The sequence below is a fragment of the Adelges cooleyi genome, unplaced genomic scaffold (genome assembly GCF_023614345.1).
Source record: "Adelges cooleyi isolate 19-005CV unplaced genomic scaffold, UGA_ACOO_1.1 ACOO_flye_CR_arks_rails_tigmint_CR_PRNA_376, whole genome shotgun sequence".
Lineage (NCBI taxonomy): Eukaryota > Metazoa > Arthropoda > Insecta > Hemiptera > Adelgidae > Adelges > Adelges cooleyi.
The window spans coordinates 428,688-456,561 of record NW_026096053.1 but is presented as its reverse complement, the minus strand read 5'-3'; the positions used below and the strand labels follow the sequence as shown (position 1 = coordinate 456,561).

The 27,874-nt window shown below is 31.0% G+C and overlaps 1 protein-coding gene across 1 annotated transcript; it reads right to left on the bottom strand.

The window, feature by feature from the left end:
• Positions 1 to 21: 21 nt before the first annotated feature.
• Positions 22 to 26,286, bottom strand: LOC126840209 (forkhead box protein N2-like). The gene is made up of 9 exons (XM_050575808.1): positions 25,845 to 26,286; positions 8,380 to 8,510; positions 7,142 to 7,277; positions 3,914 to 4,068; positions 2,792 to 3,004; positions 2,471 to 2,726; positions 1,621 to 1,679; positions 1,227 to 1,294; positions 22 to 1,151 (listed from the first exon to the last, which is right to left on the bottom strand). The coding sequence occupies exons 2-9, from the start codon at positions 8,494 to 8,496 to the stop codon at positions 920 to 922; spliced, it is 1,236 nt and encodes a 411-aa protein (XP_050431765.1). The 5' UTR covers positions 8,497 to 8,510; positions 25,845 to 26,286; the 3' UTR covers positions 22 to 919.
• Between the last annotated feature and the right edge of the window lie 1,588 nt (positions 26,287 to 27,874).

Genomic DNA, 27,874 nt, shown 5'->3' with positions numbered 1-27,874 from the left:
AATGTTTTTCTTTTTTATAATATTGTTTTTATTGCTCTTGTAATTGTCAACCAACAAATGTAATTTATGAAATATTGCGTCTACATGATGTATTTTTTATAATGGTTATAACTCCGTAGAAAATACTTCTTTTGAGTATCCTCTACTAGTGTGTTCATCAACATCAATCAAAAAAATTAAAAATAAATGACAAATTTTATTTTTAACTATGTTACTAGTATACTATCAATTTTATTCAAACATAAAAATGTTAAGTAATTTTAATACATTGAAAGAACATCTTTTACTCAACAAAAAATTTTCAATGTATAATAAATACTTCTAATCAACTTTGTTTTTTAAACTATTTTATTTTTTAATTTCTAATATGTTAAAAAAACATTTCTGATTGTCTTTGAACACAAACAGGGAGCACTTCGTGGAAGCATATAAAATTGTATAGATTTTTAAATTTCACAACAAAATGTGTAACAAAAAAAAAAATTCTAAAAATATATTTATAAATATATATATACGTTTTATATATTATTTAATATTTAACCATTATATGAATAAACATAACAAAAAAAAAAAAGTTATTAACAAATTTGGTGTACAGTCAGGCATTTGTCGAAACTAATAATATCGCGCATTCCATGAATAATAAAGTTTGTTTTTTTTTTTTAAAAATACTATCACAGTGCTTCCTAAGAGCGAGAAGACAATAATGTTCAATGTAACAAATGACATATAGTAATCGAGAGAAAAACTATCACCTTTTCAACAATACCACTGTTATACATATTATAACTAACCCGCTCATTCAGTAGCAATATAATTATTCTTTTTTCTATAAATTTAAGAATAAACTATGTATTTAATGTGTCATATTATTATATGAACTAGTTAACAAAATGCTAATGGAAAAAAAAAGTAAGTTTTATCTAAATTTGTCCTTATGGTGTTCTATGGCTGTCGGTTCATTATTATTATCCGTCTGTTTCTTCAGGTATATCTGTCGTAGAGTATCTGTACATTCTCTTTTGGCATCGATGCATTCGAAACTTGATGAACGTTTCAACGAGCGTCGCGTAGCTATACCAGCCAGATTTAACAAGGCATCGGCTCCTTCTACTATTCTTCGCCTCTCTTCAGCGTCTTCCTTGCACAAGCTATAAAATAATAACAATTAAATACACAACTTCTACATGTTTAAAAAAAATTTACAGATATTTGTTTAAAATTACCTGTCAGTTTTGAAGCAATTATCGTACGTATGATCCTCACTTGGACAAATTGTAACTATGGGATAAAGCTAAACAAAAAATATAAAAATTGTTATCACACTGAGTCAGAGAGAAGATTAAAAAAGTTATCTTAGATAATTAAGTTTTATTTACAAATAATGGTTATTTTAATTGGATAAAAGTGGGTAGATATTGTCTTTTATGACATTGCTGATCAATAGCGTTAAACCTAATCACTTTTTTTTTAATTTTAACAAATTCGAATAAAAAATATTAAGTAATCGATAAATATCAATAAAGGCAATCATTTCACAGAATAAATATTAAACCATTAAAGATGAAAGAAAATGTTCGTAAACATGGTAGGTGTAAAGAAAAATGTTATTACACTCACATTTCTCACTTCCGCTAATTCTGATTCAGTGTTAGGTTTCGTCTGTGCCAGCTGCCAATCTGAAAATAATAATTCCATCTGTTAATAAAAACGCCTAGTATGTGCGTACATTATTATTATTATTATTATATACCCACTTTAAATTAGTAAAAAACATATTTTAATTTATATGCACAATTAGGTAATAAATAAGAAATTATTAATAGATCATGTTTTTGAATGTGTACTATATTTTATCATATTCGAAGTTATAAACCTAAATTTTAATAAAAAGCTTTCAAATGTATTGTATTACCAGCTAGTGTGATTAAATTAATTTTTTTCTAGAACAATCGGAAATAGCCCACAGCCTTTGTGACAGATATGAAAGCTAATCGTATTCTAAAGCTTAGCCATAAGGTTTTAAGCATTTTTACCGCGTCACTATTTTTAGACATTTTGATTAGTCCGCGTTTAAAACTTTCGAGGCTGAACAGTTAATGGCATGAAATTTACAAATGTTCTGCTCAGCACTTTTCCATTTTAATAGAATTTTTGTCTAAAACCGTTTAGAAACGCTAAACGATCTGTTATAACAATTTGAAAAAATATGTTACGACTAGTAAATATTCATACAATTATCTTACTAAAATATAATATGTATGTAGTGACGTATTTTTAAAATCGTTATTTATTCAAATTCCGGCGTGTGCATTAATTATGCTTTGGTTTTTAAACAGTTTGTTAAAATTATTCCAAAGTATTGCCAGATGTCCCAATATCTAAATACGTTTACGGTACTTATTGTTTTTATTGTTTACAAAATTACACACTTAAGCCTAATATGCCGTAATTATTTATAAAACAATACCTCTGTCATGGACGATGCGAACGTGTGGCCCGTGTTTTAACACTAGCATAGCCGTTGCGGCGTCCACGTCGCTGACCGTGGACATTTCGTCCTCGCTTCGTTCGTCTTTCACTTGGATTTCCAAAGATTGACTGATAGGACTGGCCGTCACCGTCTTTTTGCTGTAGCCCTTGGTGTATGGAGTTTTCTGCAAGGCTTGTATCAGACACGGCCGGTAAGACGGTTCCACCATCCACAGGGATCCCTTCCCCAAGTTCTGCCGGGACAAAATTTCAATTTTTAAACTTCAAACATTAACCCGCCGAGTTACTGCACACTTACCGGCGCTTTTTCCACTTTTCTGAAACACTTGTTCAGCGATAAGTTGTGTCTGACGCTGTTTTTCCAGCCGGTAGGTGCGTTCTTGTAGTACGGGAAATGATCTACGATCCAGCCGTAGATGTCTTTGACAGGCAGGGCTTTTTTTGGCGAATCTTCTATTGCCATGAATATAAGACAGGAAAACGAGTACGGCGGTTTTGACTCGGTATGCACCTATTGGACATAATAAACTAACATTAAAAAAAAAAAACATATTTGTGTAGCACGCGATTGATTATATGAATACTAAATATAAAATAAATATATACATTAAATAATATATAATAATATAAATAGTATTTATAATCAATATTGTACTTGATAATGTTAATAGCTCTCGCGTAGGTATTAACACAATGAAATCAGCGACGTGAAACATCGTCAAAGGTAGCAAATTATTTTTCTAATTATTATTTTAGCCCGATGAATTTTTGAGGAGCTCAAAAAACGAAACGTCTATATTATAATACTCGTTATATTTGTAGGGTATCTTTTCTTTTCAGTGCTTTGGTAATATTTTAACGAGATTCTAACGCGAAGCTGAGGAGGCACTTTAAACTTGTTATATTTTATCGAAGATGTCAAAATACGGATGATCTTATCGCTTCAAAAAAATTTCCGGTTTAACAAAAGTACCGTTCGATTATGTTCACGCCTGCGAAACGTGTAAAGCCGCCGAGAGCGTACAATATGTGTACTTATCACTTACGCATAATCGCATAAATAACAATAGTATACTGAATTGTAAGATGAGAATTATTGCTACCGATTCATTATTATTGTACAACAGCTGTTGAGTGGGTATAATAAGTCAACCGTCAACGGGTATACAATAATAGGTAATATGGAAAAGCGGCGCGGGTTTAACGCTCATTTTCTAACATGATAAATTATGTTTATTTAGGTATTTTCCGCATCATCGCTGACATTTCCAGACTCGCAACGTGTGTTCGTTGCCTCCGGTTAGGTATATTTTATGTTGGTTTTGTTCGCCAACTCTATTGGAAAGCGTGTATAGATGTGTAGGTACTCGAGAATATTTGATTAAGCTCGATGTACTTACATCGAATGGTGTGTACTTACTTTTGGATCGTAGCTAGACGACCGCAGTGCGGACACTTTGGGTAAACTGGACACGGTGGTCCAACAGCGGACAGGCGATATTGACTGACCGCTCGACGAACGCGAGTCAGAGGACGCTTCGTCTGCATAATCAGTTTTGGGAAGCTCGTGAACTCCTGTTAAGTAAAAATAAAAATGACAATACAATTTTGTGTCAAATCTAGAAGCAATATGGTTTCATTTCACAACGGTTATGTCTATCATGATTTTAGTTATCTATATAATTTGTATAATTATAAATGTGTATAAAATTATTTATATAAGATATTCGACGTTCAGAATACAAATTATAATAATTATAAGTGTCCACCCCGAGTAGATACTAGAAGAGTTTAAGTGCACTGAAATAAATACAATTAATAGGTAGCACATTGTGATAATAATGATAATTTAATAAGAGCGGCATAAAGTCACGAGACCAAAGATAACCCTGACTTACATCACAGACAAAAATAACATAACGACGGTGTAAAATGTTTTTAATATGCTTATTAAATAATTTTTTTTTTTTTAATAGAGAACCTTTATAAAAAAATATTAAAATGTTTGATATTTATCAATAAAATATTTAAATTTATGTATAAATAAAGAGACGTTCAAGTTTTATGTTGCAGCTAAAATTTCAATGAAATACTCAAAATAAGTAAAAATGACCACGTATACTTAAATATACTATTATATTACATGATCTACAATATTATAAAATTACCAAGTTTACTTTTTTAATATTTTCTAGAGCTCTATAAACTTTTGAAACTTTTACTAAACGTATATATTTAGTTAAAATTAAAAAATTAAGAATAATTTAGTAAAGAAATAAAATAATAAACTATTAACCACAAAAATAATACTCTATAGCGTATACGTATTTGGGCAACAATGTTACCATTATCAGCGCATACAAAAGACTGGTCGATAACCAGTTTTGAATAATTACTTTAAAAGTTATTTAAGTTTATAATTAAGAACGGGAAGTAAAAAGCGGTCGAGTAATGCGCGCTGACAAAAATGAAACTACACTTCACCGTTCCACCTGTCCTAAATTTTAAACTTTATTCAAAACTGGTTATCGACCGGTCAAAATGTTCAGCAAATTATTCTTAATTTACAAAGTTAATTAAAGATATACGTTACCATAAATGTTTCAAAAGTTAAAAGTGCTCTGGAAAATACTAAAAAAAATAATACTTGGTAATTTTTGTCTATTTTGAGTATTTCATAAAATGTTTGCTGTAACATAAAATATGAAAGACTCTATATATATATATATATTACAGAACGGTATTATATTATAATTTCAATTGATATTACTACGGTTTACCTACTATACAGTACGTAAACAATAGCTTTTCAAAATGTTAAATTAAAGGAAGACAAACATAATAATATATAAAACAGTTAAGTCTGAGCCTGGTGTGAAATGTACATCAATCAAAATTGAGTTGGGAGTAATTACAACATTCTGCAAGTACCAGAATTTCATTTATTCATAAATAATATTCATTTTTCCTTTAAATGCGTAACAATACTGAGAATAAAATAATAATATAAAATTCTCCTATTTAACTAGAATTCGAATGTTATATATCATATTATTGAAGTATAATAATTGCGCACAATACATTATCCCATAGTTATTAAAAACAGAAAATAAACCGTTTGTAAATTGTAATATTATAAATGTGTGTTGTAATATTAATGAATACAGATATCTTATTGTATAATCAACTTCAATAATTATGTAATATTTTGTATGAAATAAAATAACCGTATAAAGCATTGGTTCAAAATAATATATATATTTATTATTTAACATTATAGTTTTTTTTTTTTGTAATCAATAGTCGTTCCTATGGTAATAATTTCTTACTGCTCAAAGCTATTTTTTGCGTTCAAAGTTTTATTGTCTGTTGTGGTCTATATTATTCAATTACAAACGGAATACGTAAAAAACGATTTAATCTTAAACCACGCTTAAATAATTTCAGCAAATTTTTAATATTTCAAAGGTTTAAATGAATAGCAAATTTTTTTTTATAATTGAAACCTGAAAAACAAGATGAAAGCAAACATTTTTTAAAGATAAAAAGCTCTAGAGAGAAAATAATTCGTCAGTCCATAAAAGCATACTTTATACTTTTATATATTATGTTATATTTTTTATGGTGGCCTACAGAAGATATTTCATCTCACTTGGCGTTTAAATAAAGCGATCAACATTTTATTTCATTTATCAGGATTACCTAAACTTTTCCTGCTCATAAATAACATGGTATTTTTTATAATTGTTCTACGCTACAAACCCCAACAGAGGACAAACAAATCTAATAAATACAATTTTTTAAAACGCAATAACCAAAGTTTTTAATTTTTTAATGCATCAAAATCGCACAGGTAAAAAAAAAATAATCATTTACAGTAAAATGTTTTAAATAACTTCCATACAACAAATTTAATTTAAATTTAACACGTTAATTTCTCTTTTTCAATTGCCTACCTAACTGAATCACGTTTTGCAGTTAATTTAATTTTTAGTCAACAATTTTTGCTGGAAGTAAATGTCATTATGACTGGGTTAATCAATAAGCTTTAGATCAGTGTCTAAGGTCGAAGAAAAACACACATAATTTACAACTAGAAATAGGAATTTTGTGGTTTTTTTTTATATAAAAATAAAATAGAAATTAGGTAATTGTTCTGGGGAGCTAGAAATTATAGACGAACATTTTAAACTGTTCTAAACATGACAATTAATCGGTCTCAGTAAGTAGTTGCTGGAATAATAATAATAATCTATACACATACATGGAAACTGTACAAACATCTAGATGGGTTATCAGCATATGTATATGCGTGTTTACATAGTTTATTGAAAATGCCTAAAAGTTTCCGTCAGCAGCCATATTTATTTTATAAAACACTGCGGGCGATAGTAATGGCTACGACGGATCTGACCTAAATGCACGAAATTAAAGTACTTCTATTCACTTATAAAAAGGGCGTACTACTGACCACGCTTGCCTAACAATCCGGAACGTAAACACGGTTTATTAATTTTTGTTATACACGGTACATTTGATTATACATGAACATTGTGTTCTATCGGTACTTGGTATTAAATATATATATATATATATATATATATATATATACTGTACAGTGTACACAACGTATATATAATATTCTAACCTTTGAGGAGATTCTTGTTTTGCAGCCAACTGAGTGACGTAAGGTCATCGTCCTCGTTGTCGTCCGTCGACGAGTTGCCTTTGTCTTTCTCGCCGTCGCCGATGGAAACGTCTTCGGAAGACAGCTGTTGTTCTTCCTGTGCACAAAAATCATAACCGTTTAGTTCAAGGAAAAATGATATATTGGTATTATTTTATTAAACGGCCAGCAACCAACTCGTGCCGCCGATACACAGAATTTCGTCTATGGTAAAATATTATCAGAGATACAATATTGTTATGAAAAAGAAAGTGTAATCTGTGCGATATCGGTAAAGAAACGGAAGAGAAGTCGTAATACACTGATGTGCGGCGTGGGGGTCTACCCTCCCTTTCCCACTCCTTGCCGTGTTTGCCCCATAGGAAATAAACGAACATTTGTCGCATTGCTGACCACTTGATAGTTGTCCAAGCACGTATCTTCTATATTCTTCGCGTGTGTCTTGTCTCTACGTGCGCGTTTGTTTCTATTTATATTGACCCCTCATGCGTTTTTAAAAATAAATCATCGCCGGGCCTGATCCTGGCCATATAAAGCAACGGCGAGCTCGGCCGAATGCTATCTCCAGAAGCAGCGGTACGATGATAATACAATTCCAAGTCTATTTACATCAAGCATTCGTGAGTACGGTAACGGCACACCGCGGTTCATCTGTTTACGGTGCCAAAGACAATTAGGAGCTCGTTGCAATTTGTCGAATTTCAATAGAACAAAACAATTACAGCAACAAAAAAAAAAAAGGTACAGCCAATATTAAACGCCACATTCGCGTCCATTTTCGGTCGTGTTCTGAAATTGAAAACTTGTATTGTTTTCCGCAATAATTAAAAAAATGCCGGATTACTCGTACTTCAATAGTAATTAATGCATCGACAAACAATTAGAAAAACAGTACCATGACTATTCCAAAAAAAAAAAAACAGTGAAACGTCGCCAGCGCGTTAGGGTAAGTGAACGGCTTTGGAAAGTCTTGTAAAGAGATTCCGTATTCGGTGTTTGTGTTCATTGCTCAGAGATGGCAATGTTATTTTATACGTTTTTATTGGGTACGCATAAACCCATTAAAACTTATATTCTTGTGTAAATATCAAGATTTGTACAACCGCTAGGTTTTAAGTTATTTTTGCCATCGTTTGGCACACAACAGACGAAAATAAAGAGTATCCGAGTATATATTAAATAAGAAAAAATGAACTCACCCGGGTTGGAAATGGACTGGCAGGTACCGTGACGAAGACGGTGTTCACGGAAGCTCCACAGTTGCTCAAAGCGGTCACGCCCGCGTCATCGTCCGGTCCCATTTGATCCGGTGCCATATTTTCCAAGTCAGCTGAAACCGATAAATAATCAAAATAAATACATTTATATAGTATTATATATATTAATAGTATAAATGCATACTGCCCACGTAGAACTAATAGATAATGCTAGTGAGCTTTTAGAAAAATTAACGATTATAAATTATTGTAATGTACAATTGGGCAAGACGGCGTCGACAGACCTGTTGCGACATTGCGCGACACCCGATAGAATTGCGTTTTGAAAACCGCATTCGAGGATAAACCGTGTAATAAACGACGCAATGTAATTTTCTATTGACGCCGAATTTCGTTTCATCAGAGTTTGATACGTTTAATGTATACGTATCGTATACGCAATGTACATTGTGTGTGCGCAAGCGCGTGCACGATGTATACCTGTATACCTTTGGCGAAACCACGGACAACCAGTTTTCAGTGGGGCGACAATGACTCACAAGTCATAGGTACGACGGTATAATATACACGGAGAAAAAAAACAACAAAATAATATCCGAAGAAAACACTGTTCTGATATCCATTTAAAGACGACGGTTTACAGGCTGTATCCTCGAGCATTCCGAGCAGAGGAAGATAATATTAACATTGATTACCTAGATAAAAGATAAAGTTTCTGTATAACGAACTACACGAGATAAACACAACATATGGTCAGAACTCGGAAATAAAAGATAACATAAAACAATAAATTGTAATACAATTTGTTTCATAATTCCCAATCTGAGGTTTTTTTTTAATAAAATGTCTAAGATAAATGTGTATTTTTTTTTCTATATCATTAAATAAAAGATTACTCATTAATCATTATTAATCATCCGGACTACTTATCTCCGATTATCGTACTTGATTTTCAAATAAATCGACGACAGTTTAACAACGATTTTCACTTCACTTTTTGTTTGTTTCTTGTAGAAATCGAGTTGATTGGGAACCGTGCAATTAAAAAGTAGCGTTTTTACACTGTTCAAAGTGATTTATCAAAGATCGTTCAAAATATATACACAATATTCAACTACTTTATGAAGTTCCCGAGCAATTGCAGTTGGAAATTCTAAAGTAGCATGTTACAAAAAATTTGTCTCAAATCATATATACAAACATTTTCAGGTTTATTAACGAAAAAATAACATAATTAAATTCAGTTATCATAGACCAAATGCATTTAATTTCGTCAATAATAACGGTGAGCATCCGCAGTAGCACAAAACTAAATGAAATGAAAAATAACATGTCAAACCGAGGAAGTAATTATCGATAAAAAAAATTAGACACACCTACATAACACATGTCACATTGTACCGTCGTAGGGCTAAAGAAGATCCGCAAACTATAATACACGTGGAACACCCATTGATAACAATCGTAACGTAACGGAATGCAGAAGATTAGAATTTGGACGCATAATTTACCAATCCTCTTCCGAAAACACTTAAGACCAAGCCATTAACCCCAAAAATGATTGTTCAACTGCCTAAAGACGTAGTTAATTTAAAAAGGAAACCAAAATCGTCTCGATTTTACAACAGAATGTAAACTATAATTATCACAGTTTTGATTTAGTAATTCAAATAACAAAGATACAAAAATTCTAATATTGAAATGAATTTTAGAAGCGTAGATATTGCACATTGTTTTAGTCACTATAGGCAGTATTATTCAGATCCAACAACAGCATTTTGTGTGTTCAAAAACAAGACGAGATAAATATGGACTGGCACATATATCTAAACCATTGAAAACACAGTAAACGCATTCATTGGTTAGTTCAACATTAACAAAACTATTTTGTAAGCGGGGAGTGGTTAGATTTATTTGAACAAGTGCTCGTTTTTTTTTTTTATAAAATTTTATTTTTAAATGGAACTATACAGCTATATATCTATGTAATGCCGGTTTAGACACTTCAACAATTTTTAATAGAAGCACCAAAGGTCGTCTGTCTGATAATATTCAGTATTGTATAATGTTTTGTTAGTAAGTGCAAAAAAATGTGGCCATTAAAGCAAGCACATAGGGTTGTTTTTAAATTCTGGACTTTACTAATAAAGCCCAGGATTTTTATGTGCTAAAACACCTAAAAATATACTAATAATAAAACCCTGAAAAATACACCAAACAACACTCAAAAATACAAATATGCATTTGTATGAAACTTCAAATGCCCTTTTTAAAATATAATTCATAGTTTAACTATACCTTTTTTAATAAATAATACACCATTTTACAGTACCAAATAAAGAAACACTGATTAAAACTACTGCCTACAGTATATTTGGTTAAAACTCAATAAAATAAACTCAATTATTTGCTCATGAACATCAATTTAACAATTTAAGTACAATATTTGTACAGGTTAAATCAATTTTCTTTTGAATCATTCATTTAATCATACAACACAAAATACATAAATGTAATATGAAACATAATATTAAATACAACAATTAAAGTTTTTAAATAATAAATAAAAATAAAGTAGTTTTTATCAAATTTTTTTGAAATAAAAAAAGACTAAGCAAAAACTAAAAAATACGACTTTTTTTTATAAATTGCGATAAATTCTAAAATATTAAAACAATTTCAAACATGCAAAATAAACTTTGTCCTGTGAATTTTCTATTAATGCAATAATCTGAAAATCTTACTCCAGTTGCTATATAGGTGAATATCCCAAAAAAATCGGGTAAAATCATAGAAATTCGGCCTCTATTTATTAGTTAAGAAGAGGTGACGGTGAAAATTGTTAGAGAAAATATAAATGTTGTATCATGAAAGTTTTGCTACAAGAGAACAATGCAGGGCATAAAGTAGATCATAATTGAGTTTATGAATAACAATGCGTAGGTATATATTATAGTACGCACTACACGCATTTTAAAAGCTTATTTGGGTAATTTATCGTTTTACTTATAGAAATTACAGTTATATATACATAATATATTAATACATTAAACTTCAAAGTATATACAATAAAACAGAAAAATTAAATTAAAAATATTTACATAAATAAAACACGTTATACTTTTATTAAGCGTGAAATTTGTTGAAAAGTATTATGTTATAAGTATTTTTCTATTCGACGCAATTACAATAAAAAATAAAATCTCAAGAAACTGAGTTTAAATATTTAAACGCATTACATCTACTTTTCATAATTAAAATTAAATTTTATGATAACCAAAACGGGGCCTGTTAATATCTCTTAATGTAATATTATGTCGACACTAATATACTAAATGTATTTGTATATATTTATATATATATATGGTTGATGTTGGTCAATACTTGCTTACTGATTGTAAAGGTATCAAAAGTAAGTGTTTTAGTTATCGTTAGATAGTGACATGACTAATAAAAATGAATACTTCATAAAGCAATTTATTTAAAGAATTCAGTAGGCTTAAAAGTAATTATTGTGTGAATTGACAAATAAAACCCACATCAATGTAAATGTAAAATCAATACCTCCTCAGATTCGCATCGGAATTTAAAGATGAAGAACCAATATTTTTTAAAGACGAGTGGGCCGTACATAACAATCTGAATGGCATTATTTTATTACCACAATATACGAACGCCTTAATAATATATAATTTTGTGTTTTGTCATTACCTTGAACTACAATAAATAAGATAGAAGAACTACGTGCGTATACATTTTAAATGTATTTTAAAATAATTTTCACAAAAAAAGTACATTTAATCAAATATAAAAAAGTTTGTATTTTTATTTTTTAATTTATCCCAATTAACCAAAATTTTCTGTTAGCCCAATATTTTTTGTTTTTCATTGCGCCATTTTACGTTATGTATGCTATATTAAAACGAGAACATGAGAGAAGTTATTTTTGTAGCGGATATATGCTACCTGTAGGCAATGATAGACAAATCACTGTTGGTTGTAGAATTATGATAAAAACGTAAAACTCCCTCGACTGATTTATTATAAATAATAAATAATAAATCAATCAATTGTATCCTACTAGCTATCAGTAGATGTAGAATTTTAAGACTAATAAAAGTGCGCATTAAAATAGATGTCTCGTGATTTGATTACATTGTTTACTGATTACAATTTGCGATAAACCCGCGTATTGATTATATTATAGTACAATGACTGCTGTTCCAATTTGTAGCATTTTAAAATGCCTGACGTGTTTAGCCGCATATCTAATATGTTAATTCATCACTGTGTGTAATGTAAAATTCCTGTATGTATAATTATACGCATCAGTATTAATTATAGAGAGCCGATTAACTATGAACCAGCACTCTGCACTATATATTCAAAAAATACTTAACTAGTATCGATGAAGTCTCTTTCAAACGCTTTACGCTGAGATACATATTTTTATATTAAACATTCATCCTCACGAGGTACGCCCCTTTTTAAAATAAACGATGATAACATGAAGTTATTTTTTACAATTTAGGTACGGTCTAGTTTCAACGATTTTTATTTTATACGGATTCAGTGAAAATATTTATCAAGCAATGTTAAGTAAGTAACTCGATAAAAACATAACCTAGCTAATTTTGAAATCAATTGAAATCCGATTCGAGTATAAGATCATTTAATTGATTATTTTAAAACAAACATTTCATACAAAATTGAAATAGTGTAGTAAAATTAATATTACTCGTTGCAATGAATATTAAAAAAATAAAATTAAAAAAATTCGTGCAGTAACTAATACATTTTAAATGCTATCGTGTGTAGTTAGACAAACGCCCAGATGTTAAATGTTTTCCATCATCTAGTATAATACCAACAACATAACTTCAGTTTTGATAAAAATCGACTTGGGCCCTTTTGCTTATAAGTAAATTATTGTTGAATTTACTAATATACGTTATATTGTATCCACCATATATTTTACATTATCACCGATGGCACATATTTGTTACACACTTTCGACATGGCAAGTGGTAACATTATACAGCTGATAGCTGTTAACGAGAAAATATTCCGTCATAACTCGCAACCAATCTCATATCAAAGTACAAAAATACTTAGTAACTGCTAAGCACATTGCACAGCGGCCGCGGAGCTTTTTGATTGCTTACAAATTTGTTTATCCGAATAATTTATACAGTAAAATTTTTTTTTATTATAAATTTAAAGGATATCGTTACAATAAAGGAAGTATTAATTACATTAAGTACATACAGTTTCTATAACCGCGTCCATTGCAATTTCCTATTTAAATTAAGCAGAATACATCGTTGCTAACAACAAGGACTATGCGCCCGTGTGTAGGTCAGCTGACGGTTGCCACAATAACCGGCATGTTTGTAGGAAACAGGATCTTTTATGGGTCACGTTTAGGTTTTAACACCCATAATAAAATTTATCGGAAACCGATCATAAACCGTCACAATATTGCTATGAACGCCAAAATAAGAAAACAAAAACTGCATTTACAGAGCTTAAAAGGTTACAACTATACGGGAGCGGACCTGGAATTTGTACACGCCTAAGAAAAGTCAAACTTGTATAGTGTAAATTACCTATGACTCGATACAAATATTTTCCCCGGTTCTAGTAATATAGAAAAAATCTAACGAAGTTGAATCGTGCAGCCACTGTGCACTGTGGATTGATTGTATTACCAGAATTCCAAGGTTGCACTTTCATAAACGTTTTATGTATATTTTTGTAATTAAACATAGAAACGTTGACTACATAGATTTAAATTAATACTTGATTTTCTCATAAACTTCGTCACTATTTATTTACAGTACTAGGTACTGTGTAACGTGATAGCATAGCAATTGTCTCAGCCCCTAATGGCACGTTATACATTTTATTCTACGAGCCAGTTAGCTCATTATACTTTGTCGTGGATTTTTAAGTGTTTTCATTCATTAGTTGCCCACCTATGTTTACTCAATACCAATTTCTAATGTATAAGGGAAATAGATCCAGAAAAACTATCGGCACGCCACAGATTTAGTATCTTCATTCCAAGTGGGTTAATATCGGATTACATGAACGACCATCGGTAAACGAATCAATATACATTTAATTGTCGTGATTAGTTTAATATGTTTTAATAAAACGCTACAATTTAGCAAGGATGTTATACTTCACTTTCATAACTATAACCAAAATGTTTATATTATGTGGAGATTCATTAACTGAACTATTAAAAATAATACGACAGTACAGAAAATATGAATGGTAATAAACAATTTCTAAAACATAACACGGCTCAAAACCACAATAATAACCGATCAGTAGTTAAGATCCAGATGATTCAATATGGCCAAATCTGTACATTAAAGTGTGCATGAAACATAATATAATATATTATATTGTATAAATATAGTAAGCACTTAATAATTAATATTTTGTGAAGTATGAATTGCCGTAAATACGTTAATCATTTTAAGGAATAACCCGATTTGATTTATTTAGTCTTCTTAAGTGGTTTAATTATTTAAATAGGTGTATGTTTGATTAATTTTTACAATATCATTGTTCATACTATCATACTATCATAGGCAACATAAAAGTTATTACACTTTTAAAGTACTAATAACTCAAATAATTTGGATATTATAAGTCTACTAAAACTTGAAAATGTTTAATGATTCTAAACAAGCTTCGAATAAATGATTAGTCATTGGGTATGCTACGCATTTAATTTAATTCTTGGTACATAGAGAATACAAAATATATTATGCAAATAATAACTAATTTTCTTAAACAATTTCTGTCGTCTGACTAGTTTGCGTTCAAAAAAATTCTAGCGAACAAGGAAATCTGTTGTTAACAGTTTTAACCAAAAAAGTGTAGGTCGATTTTACACAAAAACGGTGCCGCCCAAAATAACGGTAGAGAAATTAAAAATCAGACCGCAGATGGAGATACTCTAAGAAGATGCGTGGGGGCGCCTTTTTTTAGATTTATGTATATGTAAAACGGAAACTGTAGCCAAACCGTGTGATGAGGACCGAGAAAGAAAGAAATGTTATTAACAGCTCATAAAAACCACGGCGAGTATTATTGCTGACTAGGACAACACAAGAAACAAACTAACGCTATTCAGTGGTAGAGAATAAAGGATGCCAGCAATTCATCAGAAAAAAAAATTATGTTATACCAAAGTGTGTCATAATAATGACATAAATAGAACAAGAAGGGGAAACAATCACGTATTAAACACGGGCTCGCAATAACAATATATGTGGACTAGATAATTGTATTATATTACTATATAACCATCGAATAACTCTTTAGTCTAGTATTACACATTAAAATGATTTCATGAGTGCTTAGTTGCTAAGCAACTGCAGTTATCGCCACCAATTGCGAATTTATTCAATGTTTATCTCAGGCCCGAGTTTTGCAACGTGAATTCAACGTGGTACAATAAATGGCAACGTTGTTAAACGCATTGCCGTGCCGTAAGTGCGCGGCGTGTGTGCGTTATATTTGAATAGAGCAAAATGTTAAATGTATACTACACATGATTTGAGTTGCATGTTTTTCTGGACCACAGTGAGGGGAAAACCGATTAGGTTTTATTTCCTGGAGCTGTTGCCGCCAGCCATTTGACTAGCGTTTAACACGTCCGGCGGAATGCGGCCAAACAGTTGTGAACCAATAAACTCAATTTTCGAGAAAAAAAATATATGCACCATTGATGAATGACGACGCGCGTTTACATTTTAAGATAAAAAAAACCAAGCACAGTATATAAACTAGCACAGTCTAAATCAACACAGTAAGAAATTACCAAAGCGGGGTTCAGTTTTTTGGGGTTTTCCTGGTTTTGAGGATGAAGGAGTTGACTTTATCTACTTTTGACCCACCAAAGTAACAAGTTCATACGATTCCGGATCTATAGAGGTGCTATTGAAGTGAATCGGCCCACAGGAAAAAAAGTTGTCCTGATTTCAAACACAAAAAAACACATCGACGGTCACACCTTTTGTGTTTTGACACATGGAAATTGCGAAGGTTACTGAAAATCCTCCAGAAGTGAAAGCATCCCTTACTTAACTTGGGCTTATACAAATTTGTATTAAAATAGTAAAACGTTTAGTGAATAATATAAGACTGAAATAACAGTTTTAACTACGTGTATAATAGATACACTAGATGTTTTCTGTCTAGTGGTTTTATTACTGTCAATGGAGTTAAGAAAACTAACTCCTTCAATAAGCTACTAACTTAGACGGTTGTATTCAATTTGTTAAGACCACATTATGATAGTAAAAACATGGATTCAAATTTTTAAATATATATCGCCCATTAACGATCATACAGAGTTGCATAGTATTTATACCAATACTGTATAATATAGGGTATCTTACGCGTATATGTATTTAGCGATGCCATAAACGTCAAACTAATCGACCCAATGTGATAAATGTTATGTATTTCCTATCAAAAATTGAAAGCCTATAATAAAAAACGTGTTTATCTTTAATTTTGTTTAGTCATCAGTCATCACTCATCAGTATTGCCGATTAATAGGTATTATTTTCCAACAAATATCCGATATCACATAATAAAATTTCATGATACTCGTACATGTACATATGTTTATTTTAGTTCAAATATGTCATCGATGAAGATTTTTGATAAATCATAAATCTAAATTGACGTTATGAATTATAATATATCACAGCACCGAGGGCTGTCGATATTTACTATAAATACTGAAAGTACAGTTAACCGTTTGAATAAAAGAATCGGTATTTTAATTTCATATGGAGAGTAATTTTTATACCTTCTCTACAATATTATACGCATAATATTTTTTACATCATGAATAAACATTTCGGAAATTGAAGAATTAAATAATGAATTCACGTAAAAGCGATTCGGTATAAAAGAACAATACGGCCAATGGTTTGACGTTTGTTCTTATTATATTAATTAATGTTGATATTTGGCATTTGCCACTTTTTTAAATGAACACGTCATGTAATTGTATAATGTTATACACGACATTAGTACGGTAAATAAAGAGTGACTATGTATAGTATCATGTATGTACCTATCAATAACTTGAATACGTAAGGACTTCCGTTTGTGTAAACATATTATAAGGGTTTCAACAAGTCTTATATATATATATATATATATAGCACAAGGTTAGCCGTTAGAACTGTCATGTCTTCGAAAGTCATTTAAAAAACAACGTGACTGGCATTTGTGCGTATGGTACATATATTATACGATTTTATTTGTATCATTTTATTACACGAAACCCCATTTTAAGTGGCCTTGCGAAACACTTATTTTTAACATTTACCTCCTGGTATGCTCTTCAGCATGGGATCTAAGTACTCCCAAAAACTAAAAAAAAAAAACTTTCAATACAACTACTGACTAGTAAAAATCAAACAATGCTGTGTATTAGCGTAAAACAATAACAAGAAATTTTGCAATCAATACACGGATTTTGGAAAAAATAGAGAATACTCAAATCTGTATAGGTACACATTTTGGACAGTTTTCAATTATATTTTTATATGGGTGCGCGTTATCCAACAGCTATTGCGTTTTTCATTTGAAATGAATGGGTTTGTATAGAGAGCTGTAAACATAGTTGGAAATTTGATAGTAATCTAGTTTCAGCTGCTAGCAATTAGACGATATATTAAAAAAAAAAATAAGAACATTTTTAACTTATAGAATATTTTTTTTAATTAAACAATTTTATGTTTGTTTAAGTTACATTTAATACAAATAATATTTAAAAAAAATTAAAAATTAAATTAACAGACGTTAACTTTTTTAGATACGCGGTCTTGACTTTTACTTATTTAACTAAAATTTTCTTCTTAGTACATTTAATGGTATGATAGAATAACAATACATAATTTTGTTTTAAATAAAAAATGTAGTTAAAATGGCTCAGTAAAAAAACATATATGTCCACCATGTTTATTTTGATGACCATTTCCAAAACCAAATTCTACATCCATTTTTGAGTATACAATAGAACCCATTTTGGGTTCTATTTTAAACCCTTAATTTTTTATTATATAGTACATACTTAAAATATGTATAAAACAAGTATATGTGCAATGTGCTTTAAGAATAAGATTGAATTGTTTAGAACGGCATGATAGTAGACAGTCCGTACTCCGTAGGCTCAATATCTAGCTTCGTGTTTTTTAAAAAATACATTACATCATTTTTTTTCAATATTCAACAAGAACAAACAAAATTATAGACATTAATTCTATTAATCATGTAGAAGGGGGAGAAGTAAATGATATGGGAAGTATAGGGTCAATGCGGGTTCAAGGAAACATCGAGTGTACGACACTAGGTAATAGCGGCTACTATAATAATAATAATAATATGCTGGTGTGTGTGTGTGTATAAGCCCCTAAGTTGATATTTATCATAACATGGTGGGGTCTGATATTGTAATAAACGATGAGAATTTATGGTCAATATTATAGCTGTCCATTTATTTAGTATAATCAACCGGCTACACTTCAGAATTCAGTGCGTTCTGTCAATAGCTTAATGAGCGCGAAAGCGAATTACGATGCAATAACATTAAAATGACCTCTATAGAATCATTACTTTGGCTAATGAAATTTATTTAGTTACACCAATAAAAATTCTATATTAAAATTACATTTTTGTCTCTACAACTCAAACTGGCGTATGCGTCGTTCAATTTTAGAGAAAGTATAAAAATGCAAGAACACGTTTGCTCACAATTATATATAATTTTATTCTGCGAAAAGTTTAAATGAAATATTCACCGAAAATTAAAACTTTATTTACTGTATGTTTCTACGTTCCAAACAAAATTTCCAACAAAAAATGTTGTACGTTTCAGATACAAATTTTTATAATGGAGATGAGAAAAGAAAGCCTGGAATATATTTCTTGGTGTCAGGTAGCATAATAATTATGAAAGTACGTTTTACCTATTTATTATAATTCTCAACAAATAATCTCATGAAGTTAAAAATTAATTATAATATTAAAGTAAAATTATGAATACAATTAAGTATGAAAAGTATCCCACGAGAATTTACTCAACGCAATTTATCACAAGTAAATAAATATCAGCTTAATTTAAATAATTCTTGAGCTTATCCACCACCCACTTCTCACTATCTACTTTTATAATATATTAGTAGCTAGTGCAGAGTTTATAGTTTTTTAATAGTTTGGTAATATTTTGTACGACTTAAAAATAAAAAAAAACAAATAATAATTCTAGTTTGTCTGTTTTTTTAAATAATAAAAATAAATATGTTTTACATTAATAATAATGATTGTCAATATTAAATAAATATTGACTTATCAACAACCTATTTTAAGCAAACACTTATTGGGTTAGGTACAAGCGTTTATCATCTTTGACGAGATTAAAGCGAGTAAAAAGGGAATTAATAGTTCGAGCAGATAAAAATCTTTATAGTAAACTTTCCACTTTTACACTATCTACACTTTTAAAATGTATGTTTCCAATGCTTCCCTGCCTTGTTGTGCATTAACTCCTAACATTTGTTTACTCACATCCACTAGATCTCCATCATCGGTAAATGATAGTCAATTTTAAAAAGGTGTCACGTCCTATTTTTCCGGTTTTTATTATTATGGATTTTTATGATCTGCTCACCATTCAACAACACAAGCTGAAAAAACCGGTCAAGCTCTATGTTTAAAAAGGAAGAAAACATTACTCTTAACATTTAAACACTGCTACTGATACATGAAAAGTAAAACTTTTTTTTGTTACGGGATAAATTGTATTTTAGAGACATAAGTTTTTGAATTTATTGGTTATTCAATTAATATTAAACAATAAGGCGCCTTCTCTTGTATGTCACAGTGTATGCTCATTCCATTAATATAACCACGAAACATCAGATCCCCAATTAAATGGGAACAATTAGATGTTTGGAATTTAATACAAATACTATAAGTCATAACCTGGTACAATGTTTTATTATACAGTATAGTATACATTTAAGAGTTATTAATTTATATCAATATTTGTTTACCGCTATTTAATGTTATTTTGTTGGTATTATTCTTATTTTATTACGTAATATTATTTTTCTTTAAATATTTGATATGAATTATGGTTGGCGTAAAATAAATAATAATATATTATATAATATAATTATACACTCAAGTTTAAACATAAATAACATTAGATAACGAGTATTCAGTAAGAACAATAATGTGTTATGAACCTTTTTTTGATAACTGTATCCTACAGTACAGAGATTTTATCCCTTCCTCTTAGCAACTCTTAAGATCAAAAATCGTAAAATACTTTTAAGATTAAGATTAGACTAAAAATGTAAAAAGTTCATCTCTTCCCCTTCAAAATCGAGAAAAACACCCGAAAAATTTACATTTTTTTTTAACTTAAAATTACGGCGCTCCATATCTTTTTTCAAAATAGTCCAATTAGTTCCAAAAAACGTTGACCTCTCCAACCCCACTGTACTAGCTTTTTTTCTTCTATTATTTATATATTTTATAATCTGAAATTAGGATTATGCATTATTTTGTTAATGACATTAAATGATAGAACTTAAGTTTTTGGTAGCTGTTTTAATTTGTGAAATATTTAATTAGAGACAATTTGTTTTTAATAATATTTATTTACAAATACACAAACATAATTACATGTGTATTTTAATTTTAAGTTGTACCTATTTTTTGTGAACTAAATACGAATAATAAAAAATATTTATTTTCAGAAGTTTACGCTTGACATTACCATTTTACTTTATTTTGTTATTGCATTTGTAAACGTAATACATTGTTTTAGATTACTTTTAAGGAAACATATTTTTTTTTATATATATTTAAAAATAAAAGAATATTTTAAATGCATTTTTTTAAAAACGGTATTTTTTAATGCGTGTTCTACAAGTTACATTGTAATTTCCCATGTTAATTCCGGTTTTATGTGAAAATAATATCCTAGATGCCCTAGAGTGGATATTGGGTGTGTTTTAGATGTGCACGCGTCGCGTGTGGGTGACCTTGGCACCGTTGCGTTGTTGATGAATAACGTAGTCGCTTTAAAATATAGAAAACGTTGGTTTACGGATGTTTTTTGCATCCTTGAATCGGTCTTACTTCACGTGCCTGTGCTATTTGACAAAAGCGGTAGTGGAAGTGGTAAGAAAGCAAACAGTGGGGAGTGCGAACGAGCTCTTATACAATGCGCAGCGTTGGTACGTTCATCTTCGTCGCACGTCTTAAGTTATGCGATTATAGAATTTCCAACATCGACTTGGCTTATATATATTAGCCGTCTTTATTTAGAGATACCGTTGCGAAACACTTAAGAATAAATACTAATTTGCGTCGCCAACAGAAGCGATAAAATAAATAACGACGAATATTTTACATTGCATAACACATAGAATATAAAGCACAAATGTTTATCTCAGCAAACGTTAACTCTATATAGTCGGGTTTTTGTGTGGCCAGTTTTTTCTAAAGCAGCAAAGGGCACGGGAGCTTTTGAATGCGATGAAAAAGTATTATTTTACACATTATAACGGGTAAGTTATTATAGCAACGTTATTTACATATTACAATAATTGGGCTGGGTATCCTCCGGTAATGTGTAAAAAAATATGAAGGTACCTACATAAAATGTTCGACAAAGGGTTATTATATTACATTTTATAAACGAAAATCGAATTAAAATTGAAAACAAGTTACTCTTCAAAGATGAAACATAAACAATATATTGTCAGTACTAATTTAATTATATTTATTGGATATGGTTTTCTACAGGTACACTTTACAGGCTACTCCCTTAAAAAGCCTTCTCACATCCAAGCTAAAACAAGTAATTGAAAAGTTACCACCACTTATATTCCAGTAACACGTTAGCTTCGTTAAACTTGGTAATTCAACAACAATATTTGAACTTAAAAGTTACTCGCTAAACAATATCAACAATTTTAGGTATAATTAAACTGAACTAGATAATGTTGCTAAGGTTGCTATAGCTAATTGTTTTTTTATTTTCTAATAGTAAGTATATAATATTTGATAATTGATTGGCTCGTGTGCATGTTTAAATGTTTATGTATAAAGTATACGTGACGAGACGAAATAAAAATAAAAACTAGTATGTTAAGTTTTACGAAAACGAGTTGTACGGGTAAAAGGAAGTTAAATACGATAAAAAAAAAAACAGGGTCACATCTCCGTTTTACCAAAAGTTGCTTTAAGCTCTTTTTTTTTTTTAACAAACCAACAATATTATATAATAACATATAAAATCATTCGAGGCTACTCAAAAATTGTTGGTGTACAATTTGGTGTCTCGGAGTCGAGCTCGTTTCTCGTTTTCTCGCCTACTGTGTATGGCTGCATGTGTTCCTTAGAATGTTTTTTTTTTTTTGTTTGTCTACTTGTATCTCGAGCCTTAACACTCGTGGTGGCATTTAGGTCGGTCGCACGGGGCAACACTATTGCCGTTGCCTCGGTTACGGTATACGATGCCGTTGGCCGGGCAACGGCCCACGTTCTCGGACGCGCTCGATGATGACGTCGCCGGCCACGACAACGCGGCCACGAGTTCCAGCGAAACACATAAAAATAATAAACAAACGTCCAAACATTGCGATAGATCCGAAACTAAACTGCAGGGCCCCGCGTTTGCAAATTCCCGCGAACCGTAAAACTTATAAATCAATTCAAGTTATAATGTAACGCGCTCATTTCCACTGGGTCGTTCTGGGGAACGTTTGGACTTGCAGCGCGTCAACCCGACTAGACTTACAGGAGGACTGTAGGTACAGGGTGATACGAGATTACAGTACACGACCAAATTACATTGCCAGCAGTCCAACCCCGGCCAACACCAAAAGTATTATTATCAACAGACTAATGCTGAACGCAGTTGCTTAAACATTGATGTAACCCATAGGGCCTTAACCCTTTTAGACCGAAGTACAATTTTATCGAACCATTACAAATTTATCAATTTTTATGTGCCACTGACCTCTCAAGTGGTCGCCATAATCGGCCAAATGCAAAAAAATAAAATCGCGAATATATACATCGTGTGATGTAATCCCAAAAGCTTTCGGAAACACATTTAAACCGAATGCATAATGTACGAAGAAAAAAAAATAGTAAAAATCAACTTCGCAGAAAAAACCACCAAACTACACAACTTCTTAAAAACAAAAATCAATACACTATTATATTAAATATTTCATGAACAAATTAATATATTATTATGATTCTCTCTGCACCCTGTATAGAAACTTAAGTGGCAAATTATCGACTGGGTGATAAGACATTATACGGCTTCGAAACCATTCTAAGTCAATAGCATTGCTATAGAGAGTTGGTTACGTAATATCTGTCTGCAACACAACCGTGGTTTTCGGCAAAGCAAATAATACAATAACAATTGTTCCATATTATTATGTTCTACAGCATGCTGAGACTGTTATATTAAAACAGCCCTTATCCGGTGTCCCCTTCCCCTATTACCCAACCGCAGCATTTTTGATTAAATAATAAAACATGGTATTAAAGGTACAAAAGGGCATGTGGATGTTTTATTTATTTTTTATTTATCGTGATTCTGTTTATTATTATAACGCCTGTAAATGAATAATAATTGTACACAAGCCCGTATGGAAGCGACCGGCGTTTCTTTATTATTATAAGTTATAACTGTGTCATTACTCACTTCCAATTTCCTCATATTAGGAAAACAACTGTACAATAGAAAGCCACCGTTCTAGTCGACCGATCGCGACGTGGATCAATGCTAAACGTTACCAAGTCGAATGTCGTTTTATTATAATTTATATTAAAATCAAATATATTAGGATACCTTTGTACCATCACGATTCACGCTGCTTTTAACCTAAGCTTTTAGAGTAGTTATATTATAAGTGTACACGTGCAAGCCAACGTGGAGTGTGCACTTTTACGGTTATCTAGCGACGAGTGCTTGTGTATTGAATAATAGTATAGATATGTAGACTGCAGCTGTAAACTAACGGAGGAGTTTGGCGATTGCGAGATCATACGAATATCAAACCGGTGCATATGGCTGTAGCACAATACAACGTATAAACTACAATACATATTAAATAGGTACCCATGTTATAGAAAAATATGTTAATATATCTTGCGCGTTAATTATTACTTTTTTTTTATTTTAATTTATTATACCTTACGTTCATTGTTTCAATGACGATGATGATGATGATAATAATAATAATAATAATGGTAAATACTAATTAATATTCCACAGAAAACTGGTTCGTTATAATAATATTGTCGTTGGAAAAACACACACAAAAAGAGACCTCCAGCTGTTTGAAAAACTTTTATCATTCCTAGGTACTGTATACCCCTTTCGCTACGAGCACACACATTTGTATAGGTAGGTAAGTGTGTTCTAACCCCCCACTTGGGGCGTTCTAGTGTGTTACATTGTAAATATGTTTGCGGTGAAAGGGATACACGTGCTACAAAAAAGGTACTATGCGGGGGATGAACAAGTCCTACTACGGTTCACATATGTGTTCCTTTCGTCAACTGTCGCCGAAGAAAAGATCGTGACGTCGACTACCTCCCATTCGTGTTATACCAGTGGCATGTAATTACACTCATTATGCGTTGTTGTTCGGCGTGTTGACTTCTACGTAGTTATCGACAACATAACCGCATGACCAGATATGGGGGGAGGCCTGTGCGGTGTGTATGCATTTCTGTTAAAAGGTCATCTAGAATATTGTATATACACACACTTGTATATTATTATTTGTATACATTATTGTATAATTTTCGGCAGCTTAACGGTTAACGACTTAATACAAAGCACTTAATATTATGTACAATAATAGTGCACGTTAAATCGACGTGCGTTTCGTAAGGATTAACAATAATTATTTCTAGTCTATCTATAATAATTGGTGGGTGTATTTCTCCATTGGTACATAAGTAGGTATATTATAAAAAAGAAAACCCCCTATAGTTCACGGCTATGGTTTATTATTCACGGGAAATAAGTGTGAAAAAAAACGAGTAGAACCGTTACTTGCAAAAAAATCGAACCGGTCGAGTTATTATAAGAAAATTACTCAACTACTACTACTGCTACTACCATCAATTGTAACTCGACGAGGAGTACCGAGCTAATTAATGTTGTGGTACAACTTTTCAGGGCCATTCTGCAACTTGATCACACTAGGCAGTTTTTATTGGTACGAAAGTCAAAAGTAAAAGTGGGTCAAAAATATGGTTAACTTTCTAAAGAACTAAAAACCTATAGGAAGAAAAATACCAACCGTGAGCGGTTCTATTTTTTGTTTTTAAATCTATGTACTGTATTTTCTTACCTTGAAATAAGTAGGCAGTGCGTGTATTCAGATCGGCTATTTATACATCCATAGTGGTCATAAAATGAAATTCCGAAGAGCTTTCATTCTATTATATTGCATACATTAAAAAACTATAATACTTAATAATAATAAACTATACGAATAACAATATTTTAAAGATAAATAATAAACAAAACAATTATTTTCACGTTTGTGTACTATTTTGTACTTCAACCGGACCACGCACTTTTAACCGCGTCCCGTAGATAAGCAACGGACTGAATAAAAATATTCAAATTTCTGTTATTTTTGTATAATATTATATATAAATATATATAAATTATATTAATTGTTTTTTGTCAATTCGACGGCATCGAAGGCGTCGACGGCGCGACACCGACAACACGCACGCGGACAGGACGAACGTGGAATGACGATTGACGACAACGTCGGTGGCACTGTGCGTGCGTGGGTACCAGCTGACGATAGCTCGTGAACGAACCGAAGTTGGCAACGGCAGACTCCAGACGTGCCGTGTGGCTTACAACAACAGCTCCATGGGACATTGGCTGATAACACAAACTTTATGACGCCACCGCAGATATATAAAACAACGTTGTTCTTACATAATATTATCAGCAGCAGCTGTGCCACCAATCGCATTCATCATTCCTTTACTTCTCAGCTCGACCAGCTCACCTAGCGCCTTTCAACTCGATCCCATGACCCACAATGGAACCACTCTCGTCTCCCACTTCCATACTTCACACTTGTATACTTATCTATGCCCACTTCCTTCCCGGACTGACGAGACGAGTCGTTACGCTCGACGTCATCAAGGAACTGGGACTAATTTTGTAGATGAAATCATTCGAGTATTTCACTGGATGAAATAATCACTCCGGATAATATTTTCAATAATTCAATGGTTTTTAATTTGTATCAAAAAACTAATGTAATTGCCAATTAGTGAAATATCCCCGTTCCCTAACGCGATCTACATACATCGTTTTATAAGAAAACGTTTGTTTATCAAGCGGACCGTGGATGGGCAAAATACGTAACTTGTAATATTTTAACTTTGAAATACTACACAGTGTGATAACGCGTACTAAAAAAACAACTGGTCAAATATTTAATTACACAATATATATTTTTAAAACAAAACCGCTTTTCTTAACTAAACTGTTTTACCAAGTTAGATTTTGACATTTCGTGCAATAGTAACAACACGTGTTACAAACTTCGAGTACGTTATGTCAATTATAATTTAAAATACTTTAAAAAATATGGTATTCTCACAATATTTTTACTTTATGTACACGTAATGTATACTACGGATAATTTAATTATTATTTCTAAATGTTTATAATAAATATTTAAAAGGTAAACTACAGTAAAATACTATTTTTATTGAGACAGCTATCATTGTTTTATTTATTAAAATATAGATTAGTATAAATATAAAATTTAGTAGCAATATGGCAGGTATATTTTTTGGTATAAATCTATTTTTTTACTATAGTTTAAATTGATAATAGGTTTTCTAATTTTGAGGACATTACATGGTTTTTTTGTCAACTTTATAAAATTGACCAAATTAAGAATGACTAATTAGAAAAATGTATATTAAATACTTAAAATATATTCAATATAAGTACATAAGATAATTGAAATATTGCCCCTTCCTGCGATCAATACTGGTAATGTTCGCAATAACAAATTATATTTTAATTTAGACCTAATGACTATATAGTGAATACAGTCAATCGGTTTTTAACAGATTAACCGCATTATTATTAAAATGAATGGTGGCTAACATGTATTTAAGATGGGTATTTATTGATATAATGCGGGACCTCCTTTGTACATTTATCATTCCTGAAATACGAATAACGAATGCATAATAATAGTATGACCATTACTACTGTTTTTAACAATTGGACAGCTTGACATTTATCTATATATTATAAATCAAAATCAGTGATAATAAACCTCGAGTAATATTTACTATTAAGATGGTCCAGGTCCTGCATTTTTTATTATTG